Genomic DNA, 12,487 nt, shown 5'->3' with positions numbered 1-12,487 from the left:
TTTCCGGTTTTCTTCGCGAGTCTCACATCTAAATAGGGGTCTGATTCCCATAGAAAATCCTCCCAGGAAACTAATTTTTGTTTAGCAGATTTCCTATGTGTTGCGTTGCTTTATCCCCATCAGTCGAATTCAATCTTTTGACTCTAAAATTGCTTTATTTGTTAAAACGGTTTAAAACAATTTGCAAAAGTACTCTAGTTTTACTATTTTTTTTAATCATTCGCTTCAAAATGCTAGTAATTTTTCATTCGTTTTAAGATTGTTATTGCATTAACAATCGATATAATACTCCCAGTAAAAGATTTAATTCAAATGAGAAGAAAGAAATAATACATAAAAATAGATATGCATTGTAAAAGAACATTTTTTAAAGTATTTCCGATATGTTGAGAAAGAGTGATTCTCTCAATAAATTATAGGTTAATATGTAAATGGTTATTGAAATGTTCTTATTAAGCAATGGTCGTGTCAATGAAAGCAATTTATTTGGTCGAATTTCTCGCTAAAGTTTTTCAAGTCCTTGGTGTTATCTACTTAAATTTCGTGCCTTATCTTTTACTGAAGCAAAGTAAAAATATAAAATAACTTAAAGAGAGGAACATGGGAAAATAAAACATAAAAATAAAGATAGGGATAGAAGTACGGTGTAGTTGTAGCAACTTCGATAATATAAGGGAAAGTGCTGTGTCTAGAAATAACGAAAGATTAGAAAATTTCTTGTAAGAAATAAAAATTGAATGTTAAAAAAATATACGCATATGAAACAAACACTAAATATTCTTTTATATATTATTATTTATGTTATAATATATTTCATGCCGATAAAAAATTTACGCTTATTTACTTGCAAAAACTATTTTAGATTTTAAATTAAATGTAATATTTTAATACGAATTATACGCATTATTATATTAAGATATAATTTTCGGTATTCAAGAATTTCTAAATACAGTATTACTAAATAAAATAATCAAATATCACTGAAATCTTAATGTAAAAAGTTAATTCAACGTGATCAGTTTACAAAGATCAATTCTTTCTTCGAATGTTCTATGTTGCAACAAGATTTTTATAATACTGTAGTCCTAATCCTAAACCATAACAGCATCAGTAAAACTTTATAGTGTCGTAAAACAAAAGTGTACATGTCTACGTTGCCATAACTTCATGTATAAGATGTGTACAAATTTCATAGCAGTAATTACATTTTCCTGATGCCATGAATTACTGTAACGAGGTCGACTGTATAATAACGGAAATTTAACTTATTACTCGAAGATATCATTAAGAACATTTTTAGTATGAATATCTTTGGCGTGACTTCAAAACTGCATGATCGCTGAAAGCGTGAAGAGAATATAACTATTAACTGCATTTAATAAACATTTTAAAATTATTATTGAAATATAAATAAAATTCGTGCAAGTTTTATTTGTTTTCTGATAATTTTCATGATTTATATTTTAATTTTCTTTTTCCAAATCAAGTATGTTTACTTAGAAAATATGTCACAAAGACAAATATAAAGGAAATTAATTTATTTTATGGTGTATCAAAAGTGATGACTTTATATTTTCTAGTGAAATTTTATATCATTATTAAATAAATTTTATGAAGTTAATTATCGTCTCTAATTTAATAAAAAAAAATTATAAAGCATTTATCATCTAAAACGCGTTACTAACGTTATTTCTGAATGCTGGAGTTAGCTTTCTTTATCNAATTCGTGCAAGTTTTATTTGTTTTCTGATAATTTTCATGATTTATATTTTAATTTTCTTTTTCCAAATCAAGTATGTTTACTTAGAAAATATGTCACAAAGACAAATATAAAGGAAATTAATTTATTTTATGGTGTATCAAAAGTGATGACTTTATATTTTCTAGTGAAATTTTATATCATTATTAAATAAATTTTATGAAGTTAATTATCGTCTCTAATTTAATAAAAAAAAAATTATAAAGCATTTATCATCTAAAACGCGTTACTAACGTTATTTCTGAATGCTGGAGTTAGCTTTCTTTATCTGATTACTAAAAATATTCAAGATAAAATCATTGATTTCAAGATCCTAATCTAAAATTTTCTTCAAAGTTTATTACGTAGTTAATATGAGAAAATCAGCTTATAATTTGTAAAAAGGTCGCGAAAGTTCATTCAAACCTACAATTTTCACATCACTTATGATCACTTTTCATGTGGAAGTAGTTCATATCGATCGATAGTTAAGGAAATGTGAACTTAACAGATGCTTGTTGGGATCGGTAAAATATTTTTAAAAAATGACAGGTTATAGTAAAAATATTCATGAATTACTTAAAAATAATAGTATTAGATTATAAATAAGTTTCTAAAATTTCAAAATATCTATACATTGGTTTTTGAATAATTCTACAACTTAAAAAATTCGTGATTTTTTAAATATTAAAAAAACTCACGATATTTATGTTTAATTTAATAGTTATACGTCTAATATTAAANCTTTCTTATTTCATTGCCTTTTTCATACGATTTATTCTATATTTCAAGCTATTTTAAATGAATGAAGTTGATATATTAAATGTTTGTAAAATATAAATTCTCTTAAAATAAAATAAACAAACTATAAGTAAATGAGAATTCAAAGAACACGATTCGATTCCTTGGAATTTTAATTTTCTTGCAATAACAATTTTAATCTAAGACTGGATTTATGAATATCTGTTACTATATTTTAAATTAAATTAGAATTATGACAGTTTATGAATTTATTAAATGGTAAACATTTAAAAGAAAATTTCTGTATTTTTTAAACTAAATTTTAATGTAAACATGCCAGAATAACATCAACGACACGTTAAACTTCAGATGAAATTTTTAAATTCATCTATATCTAATATACAGTCAAACATCTAAACAACGGCCACTGACAGGAATATAAAAAATATCCATTGTTTAGAAATTGTTTTGTACACATTTCAAAATGAAGTGCGTACAAAAATGGCCGCCTTTTAGAGATGGCTGTATTGAAGATTCGACTTTATGACAAGTACAATGTAAAGATATCGGTGGAACATTCTTGCTAAAAGCTACTTTTAATCTATAAGAAATCATATATATATATATATAAATTCAGTATATAATACTATTAAGCAACGTGAAAAAATAACATTTATAACTTTGAAACGATGAAAGATGTAAGAAAAATTTTAAAAATACTTTACTGTATTTTGTTTGTTTAAAGTCAACAATATTTTGGTAGATCTTTTTCAATAATCTATAACAGTCGGCGAGCATTGCGTTAAACAATTTCCTTTATATAATATTTATACAATAACAAAATAATAATATTTTATTTTCGAATTCAATAGAATATCGGCAAATAATTTATTGATTTTTCAATCGTTTTCGAATTTTTATTTGTAAAATTTCCTTGTAATACCTTTAGAAAGAAGAATTTTAATTCTTTCTATAAGAATTAAAATACAAAGAGCTTAACGAAATCGACTTTCTACAAAGTTGATTTCGTTAAGCTCTTTGTAAAAATTGAGTAGGAAAGTCAACAAGTAAAATTTATTATTAAATTAAAAAGAAATGAATCTGTTTTATCATTATAAATGGTAAAAAATATTGAAAAATTATTATTTTTTTTTAAACTATTATATTCTAAAAGTTTATATGATATGTCATAAATGTTTATTCTGTATCAAATGATTAGAAAAAGCCCAAAAGAACAAAACTTATTTAAAATATATTCAAATTTGCTAATATACGATATAATTTGTTTATCGTCATCAGATGAGGTCAACCACTGTCTATGATATAATTATTATTAGAAAGAGTGGGCTAATAAGCCTTGGCATTCATAGAGACCTATTCGACCTTGACATGTTTCCCAGAATTCCGTTTTTTCGCACTAACCCTTCCTTTCGATGAATACCACAACTGCCATCTACCGGAAAAGATATTAAATAATAAATTTTAATATAAATAATAATAATTATAGTAAAAATTGAATATTTATATTAAAATAACTTTATTTAGAATTGTTAAATTGTAAAATAGCAAAAAAAGTTTTAAATATATATTATTTTTTTATATTCAAATTTTATACGATTTAATTCTTATAGCGCCATCTATCAATAACAAGTACAACTTAAGAAAATTTTTTCGAAAAATAAATACAATAAGGAATTTAATTTCATTTGTATATCCTGTGTATACATTGTATTTATGTGCAAATATGTATATACTGCATATTATATTATATATTATATGAGCAAATATGTATATATAATAGAAATTATACGGGTATATTATATTGAAATATGTATAAAAAGTAATTTATTTGCGTATTTAAGAATATAAATTCGGTAGAAAATTTTCGTTGAATCTGGAAATGTTTTTTTTTCAATTAAACAATATTTTTAACGGTAATGGCATAATGGTACCAGCTTCACGCTGAGCTATGACACCGTTATCAATTTTCGAACGGTTATATTTTTATTTTTGTTTATAGGTTAGGTACTTTAGATTTATTATAAATGCAGTGGACTCTCGTTAGCTTCAACCCGTTTACCGTCAACTATCGATTAGTATCACTTTAACGTCCAAGCAGAAATCTATACACTTAACTCCACTTAAGGGAAACCCGGTTAACCGTTAACCTCAGTTTTTTCTAATTCGAATTATATACTTACTTGTTAGTGTACTAAATAATATTGATTAACGTAATTCTTACAAGTGGTCCTGTAAGAGTTCATTTTAACGACAATCTACTGTGTATAAATTTTCATTTAGATGTTTTATGTTATGTTGTATATAATTTTATTTTGTATGTATATACATGATGTATATTAATTTATATACAGTAGAAGTTCGTTAATCCCCAATAATCCGGAATTGTCCGATAATAGTAATTCCGCAAAACGAGATTTGTTTGAACACATAGTGCGCTAAAGATCCCGTGTGGAAATACAGTACATGTTTGGAAAATAAATATTATATACACATGAATCATTGTAAATGTTGGTTTCATGCAATAACGTATTCATTAATGTTTTTGTAGATTTTTCAATTAATCTGAACACGATATTGTCATGCACTGTATCATTTTCAGACTGATTAAAGAGTGCGTGTAAATAAAATGTGTGTACCAGAGTGCTGTATATTTTGTAACCGTGCTCTGGTACAAAATGTACAGTACAGCATTCTGTACCGCATATCACTTACCGAATTTTGCGAAAATATAAAATATTCCGGTAATCCATCATTTTCGATAATTCGAACCACTCTAATCTCGTAGCTGCAGGATTAAAGAACTTCCACTGTATATATATGTAGCATGTTTTTCAAATATATAGAAAATACAGCTTTATTTTCAACATAAAATAAATTCTATATTTAAAATAGCAGATTTCTAAACATGTATTTCTTTATTTATAGGATACACTTAATAATAATTAAGTTAATTGACTTACACGAGTACAATTAAAAAGCAANTCTAGATAGTTTTCTTCGATATTTTACCGACTTTTTTGTACAATCATTTATAGCTTTAACGATTTATTTAGCTGCAGTAATGAAGTAAACCAAAACTGTACTTTATTGTGTCAGCTCATATGATATTTCTTCTATAGATTAAATATATCGTGTCCTATTTTAACAGAGTCAATCAATGTTATGAATTTATGCTGCTTTTCTAAGAAAACTGAGTCCGAGACAAGACAAACCTTATTCGTAATTAAGACAAATTGTCATTAAAGAATAAGAAGGATTAGGAAACATTCAGAGGTCATTAACACATCGAGACTATTTCGAGCAAAACTGTGTTGAGGCACCCAACAGGGATCGTGTTCGAAAATAAATCTTTACTGGTTCCTTAATTGGTACCTTTCAACGAGATGTTGGATCATTTGTCCCGATTTCTTTGCTATTATAACTAAAAAAAATCATGACTCTATCCGGTCCAGTTTGGCAGGTGGTATGGAAAACATTTGCAAACAAATAAGTGCTGATCATAGAAGGAAACGAACACTTTTCTTTACCGAAACTACAAATTACATGTAATTGCATGCTTATACATAAATTTTATTTATTTTTTAAAAGAAATCCACGATATTTATTTCACTTTCACTATTAAATATAAAGGATGAGATTGTTATTCTTGTATTGAACTAGTGTTTATTAAATGACTTACATCATCAATTCATCTAACTCCTTGTAAATATATTTTTCAAAGCCAAATATTAATTTTACAAAAAGAAGAACAAGACATCGATAAAGTATTTTTAATATGCAACATAGAAAAAAATTTGAACAAATGTATCAGAATGAAGGCAGTTGGATAATAAAGAAAGTAAAATTAAGAATTGTAATGATGATATAAATCTCGATATATAAACGCTAATTTACGTTTTTATGGGTTTTTTTTTTCAATTAGAAAGATTGATGTAAAGATTAGAAAAATAATATTAAAAAAATCCATATCTGATAAAAGAACTATTTATGGTCTCTTAAAATCACGATATTTATGTTTAATTTAATAGTTATACGTCTAATATTAAAATGTTTAATTATATTTCCTGGTTGTAAGGAGTTTGTAAGACAAATGAGTTGTTCTGTCGCATTATTTAACTCAAGTTGAGTTATTAAATTCAAAATAAATGTAACTATACAATAGATTTTTACTTTGTTAAATCTGATATTTTCAGAAGAATGAAAGTTCAATGACTTCATAAAATTCTGCACATTATAAAAGCCGATTATATGACATAGTTTGAAAGAACATGCTCACATCTCGTTAGGAAACTCCTATAAAAGATATATGGAATATCCATAAAAAAATATTTTCCATTAAAAATTTCGGTATAGGAGAAATCCCTCATAAGAGGAATAGCAACAACTGTGAAAAAAGCAATGAAAAATAAATAATACTGCAAATACTTCCGTTTATACTAAAGTAAACTTCTTCAGAAAATAAAAATTCTATTAATTCTACAAGCGACACTCTTAAATAACGTTGTTTGTTTAAAACAGAATTTTTATTTCAAAAATATAAAATAATTTTTTGTTTTATTTATTTATTTTTTTAATTCAAGAAAATTTAAGACAAGAAACTAAATGTGAATTGTCATGAATCTGTTTTATTTAATTCAAAATTCACTAAAATAATATAAAATATAATGTGTAATTGTAAAAAAAAAATTATGAACGTGGATTTTAATTGAGTAATTAAACATAATATATGCACGTTTGATTGTTTAATTTAATAGAGAATGATTATTTTAATTTAATTGTACGACTTTAATAAGCGTATTTACGTAGTGGATGTATTAAGAATCAAATTTATTTAATCATTTCAATTAAAAACTTCGTTAAGAAATGATTACGTTTGTTAATGATAATTAGTTTATTTACTTTAAAATGAATATTTAGATAATTGTAAAAGCATAAAAGCAAGGTTTAAATGACACTTAAAAATAATATTCTTTTGCGTTAGTGTTTTGTTATTATGTATTGTGTATATTGTTATTACAGCGTTTTGAAACCAAGTGTCAAATTAATTATTTATTATTCACTATTATTTGAGTTTCTTATTTAAACTACTGCAGTTGAACATATTAAATAGGAGGAAATTTATGTTCTCAGAAGAAAGTAATGAAAGTGCAACAAATTTTCGACGTTCTCTATACTCAAAATTGTTATGGTTTTTCTTTCATATTAGAAACAGAAGACGGTAAACTGCTAAGGAAATGATATTTAAGTAAAATCGCGAAGGATAAACTGGAGGATGTTAACATTATATGTCCTTGCATTATTTGTAAACATGTTGAAATTATAAATTCAATATAAATTCTTGTTTTGTGCGCGTGGATGTAGTTCTAATCACGTGGCAACCCTCCAATCACATGTTATCTCTCACTAGAGGTCGACACGGCGATTGTCGACTTGGCTAGTTGCGATCACAGCTGTTCCAGAGTCAACGGAAGATTTACCAAACCGGTAATAATTCGAATAAATAAAACTGTTCAGTCATCTTTAAGGCCTTTGGCCTGCCTAAGGCATGAATGTTGAAGATTTAAGGAAACTTAAATTGATTGCTGAAGATTGTTGCCCTTGGCATCGTCCCTTATCACCTTTACTCGTCGCAGGTCCCGTTTGCGATGCTTTTTCTGATTATGTATACGAATTATATGCCGATATAAGCGGATTATTTCATTTTATGCCTCCTTTAGTTAAAGACTGTACCGAACAAGTAGCGGTGAGTTTTGAATTAATTATTATTTTATTTTTTTTATCTCAAGTTTTAAACGATAAAATTTATCACTTTTTATATTATTTCGTTCGTAATTTTATTCGTCACCTATAAATTATATTTATATATTTGTTTATGAAGTACTTATGACCTTAATGATGTTTATAATATCTTTTATAAACAGAGATGAGGGTAATAAATATATTTAGAAATTGTATTGAAATAATGTGATAGATGTGAAATTTTATATGGCTTGTTTATTCCAAGTAAATCCCAGTAGATTTTTAAGAAGAATAAATTAGAATAATCTCAAATCGTAACTTGTTATAATTTGAACAAGATTTTGATCAAAACATATTTATTATTATTATCTAAATTTTTAAAAATATATCTTGTAATTAAACTGTACAAAATGGCATAAAATAATTAAAAATTTTTACATTTCAGAAAGTTCTAAATAAATAAACAAGCAAACTTTTCTGTAAATTATAGTTTAAATTTAAAAACTTATAAAAATAATATTTAAAAATGTTTATATATATTAAACAATTTTTGACTTTTTTGTTTTACAATATAATTTATTTAAGGAATTCTATAGAATATAAACCGAAATTAATATTTAATTTTATTCATTAGAAACAATATTTTGCCCACTAAACATGTATTTAATAGCTAGTGAAATTGCATGTAACTTGCAATAACTTCACTCATAATAGTAATCTATGGTAAAATATTTGATTTTTTCTAAATTTAAAAGATATTTTTTTAAATATAATTTATGAACTATTTTGATGTTAGTAATCTTCTTATCGCGTGAAATATTTCATAAAATGCAGTTATATTTTATTATTACTTCTCTGGCTCTATAATATGACAGAGGGAAAATATAGCGATCGGTCAAAAAATGACCCCTCAAGATTTTTACATTTTTGGGCTCAGAACTCGAAACATAGAGAAATGCAATAAAATTCGGAGGTTTATTCTGTATGTATAGATGTTAGTGTGTGGGGGGAGAGCACGATTTTGTTTACCCCGTTCGAAGCTTAATAACTCTTGTGCTTTTTGTCGAAAATTTCTGAAATTTTGCAGGGGGGGTTTGTGTATTAGGGGCATTGACGCTATTAAATTTCGGTGGTTAAAGGTGGAGAGGATGAGGAGATAAAGGGGGCACGTGTCATATCTCGAGTACGGTAGGACTTAATGACGATTTTACTCGTTATTAGCATTTACCATTTTTTATAAAACTCATCACTACCCTCAAAATTAAGGTTTTTTTTTTTTTTTTATAATAATTAAAAATATAAAAATTGCGTGTGGCGCCATCTGTTATGATATTTTATTTTTAAAATTTTTTNTAGTTCTAATCACGTGGCAACCCTCCAATCACATGTTATCTCTCACTAGAGGTCGACACGGCGATTGTCGACTTGGCTAGTTGCGATCACAGCTGTTCCAGAGTCAACGGAAGATTTACCAAACCGGTAATAATTCGAATAAATAAAACTGTTCAGTCATCTTTAAGGCCTTTGGCCTGCCTAAGGCATGAATGTTGAAGATTTAAGGAAACTTAAATTGATTGCTGAAGATTGTTGCCCTTGGCATCGTCCCTTATCACCTTTACTCGTCGCAGGTCCCGTTTGCGATGCTTTTTCTGATTATGTATACGAATTATATGCCGATATAAGCGGATTATTTCATTTTATGCCTCCTTTAGTTAAAGACTGTACCGAACAAGTAGCGGTGAGTTTTGAATTAATTATTATTTTATTTTTTTTATCTCAAGTTTTAAACGATAAAATTTATCACTTTTTATATTATTTCGTTCGTAATTTTATTCGTCACCTATAAATTATATTTATATATTTGTTTATGAAGTACTTATGACCTTAATGATGTTTATAATATCTTTTATAAACAGAGATGAGGGTAATAAATATATTTAGAAATTGTATTGAAATAATGTGATAGATGTGAAATTTTATATGGCTTGTTTATTCCAAGTAAATCCCAGTAGATTTTTAAGAAGAATAAATTAGAATAATCTCAAATCGTAACTTGTTATAATTTGAACAAGATTTTGATCAAAACATATTTATTATTATTATCTAAATTTTTAAAAATATATCTTGTAATTAAACTGTACAAAATGGCATAAAATAATTAAAAATTTTTACATTTCAGAAAGTTCTAAATAAATAAACAAGCAAACTTTTCTGTAAATTATAGTTTAAATTTAAAAACTTATAAAAATAATATTTAAAAATGTTTATATATATTAAACAATTTTTGACTTTTTTGTTTTACAATATAATTTATTTAAGGAATTCTATAGAATATAAACCGAAATTAATATTTAATTTTATTCATTAGAAACAATATTTTGCCCACTAAACATGTATTTAATAGCTAGTGAAATTGCATGTAACTTGCAATAACTTCACTCATAATAGTAATCTATGGTAAAATATTTGATTTTTTCTAAATTTAAAAGATATTTTTTTAAATATAATTTATGAACTATTTTGATGTTAGTAATCTTCTTATCGCGTGAAATATTTCATAAAATGCAGTTATATTTTATTATTACTTCTCTGGCTCTATAATATGACAGAGGGAAAATATAGCGATCGGTCAAAAAATGACCCCTCAAGATTTTTACATTTTTGGGCTCAGAACTCGAAACATAGAGAAATGCAATAAAATTCGGAGGTTTATTCTGTATGTATAGATGTTAGTGTGTGGGGGGAGAGCACGATTTTGTTTACCCCGTTCGAAGCTTAATAACTCTTGTGCTTTTTGTCGAAAATTTCTGAAATTTTGCAGGGGGGGTTTGTGTATTAGGGGCATTGACGCTATTAAATTTCGGTGGTTAAAGGTGGAGAGGATGAGGAGATAAAGGGGGCACGTGTCATATCTCGAGTACGGTAGGACTTAATGACGATTTTACTCGTTATTAGCATTTACCATTTTTTATAAAACTCATCACTACCCTCAAAATTAAGGTTTTTTTTTTTTTTTCATTTTATAATAATTAAAAATATAAAAATTGCGTGTGGCGCCATCTGTTACGATATTTTAAAATAAAATATAGTAACAGATGGCGCCACACGCATTTTTAAATGTTGCCGGGAAAGTTAAGCAACTCGTTGTTGGCTTTTTCTTTTTTTAACGTAAGCTACACTATATGAAACATAGCATAAATCTTTTATCAATTTATTCGATAAAGATTGAAATTTTCTTTAATTAAGAATTTATTTATTTATTTATTTTTTCTAATAGATTAAAATAACTCGAAAGTTTAAATCTTGTATTTAAAAACATAAAAATATGTTTAAAATTATGAAAAAAATTATGTCAAAAATACTAAATTACAAATATTTATTCGACTTTATTAATAAAGTTTTAGTTTCACTTTTGGTGATTAGTAATTTCATTCATGTGCATTCATAAATTCTTATAAAAGTAGAATATGTGTGCTCAACCATTCATATTTTTATATAAAGCATTATGATATTTTTCTTTTGACATGCATACTTAATTTTTAGCATAGAATTAAATAAACATAGCTCTTGACATTAGAGTTATGTGTATATCTTTAAGGTCAACATTAATTCCAACGATATCAGATTTAATTAAATTCTGGTAATGCTGCCACTGACATAAGATTTTGATTGAAAATCATTAAAGATGCCAAAAACACACTTTGAGTATATTTAATTCGAGTAAACACGCCAACGTTATATAGTTAATGTTCTGATTTCTTGTTTGAAAAACTAACTCGCTTTTAACTTGTCAATATTTCTCTCAAGAAACCTTCTAAAAAAAGGAATACCTTTTATAATTAAAGATAAAATTCGTTTTTGATGAGCAGACAAAAAGAGTAAAGATTCTTGTTTATCACAAGAGTGCTAGTTTTTTTAAACATTCAATAAAAATAATTTAAATAATAAAAAAGCTGTTTTTTTATTAACAATTACATTTTAAATTAATTTAAAGAAAAAAAAAGTTTGAAGGACAGATAATAATAAAGTGCTTTAACCTTAAAAAAAGATTATCAGATTTGTGTTAATCTTGGTCAAATCATCTTATTTTTCTGTAAATACTGGATAATGAAGGACTATGATGCTCTTCATGTATGGTTTTAGTACGGTTTATTGCTTTTAGTACAAGGTCTGAGAATATCATTAAAAGAATAAAAATACAGTAAGTTAATTTATTTGATATAATTGATTACTATATTTTACAATACA

At 25.9% G+C, this 12,487-nt stretch overlaps 1 protein-coding gene across 4 annotated transcripts in view; it reads left to right on the top strand.

Annotated features, from left to right (window-relative positions):
- The window catches only part of LOC111629076 (pleckstrin homology domain-containing family G member 5-like), a 150,860-nt gene that overhangs the window by 99,735 nt on the left and 38,638 nt on the right, over positions 1 to 12,487 (top strand). The window contains exon 1 of one of the 4 annotated variants that reach the window (XM_023372940.1): positions 9,644 to 9,977. The exons of the other annotated variants lie outside the window; for them this stretch is intronic. Within the exon in view, the coding sequence (XP_023228708.1) occupies positions 9,780 to 9,977 (198 nt within the window). The 5' untranslated portion in view covers positions 9,644 to 9,779. Of the gene's footprint in view, positions 1 to 9,643; positions 9,978 to 12,487 lie in introns of those variants that run through there. 4 annotated transcript variants of the gene reach the window in all.

Source organism: Centruroides sculpturatus, unplaced genomic scaffold, assembly GCF_000671375.1.
Source record: "Centruroides sculpturatus isolate CEXI.00-Female unplaced genomic scaffold, Cexi_2.0 scaffold538, whole genome shotgun sequence".
Classification (NCBI taxonomy): domain Eukaryota; kingdom Metazoa; phylum Arthropoda; class Arachnida; order Scorpiones; family Buthidae; genus Centruroides; species Centruroides sculpturatus.
This window is presented reverse-complemented; position numbering and strand designations above follow the sequence as displayed.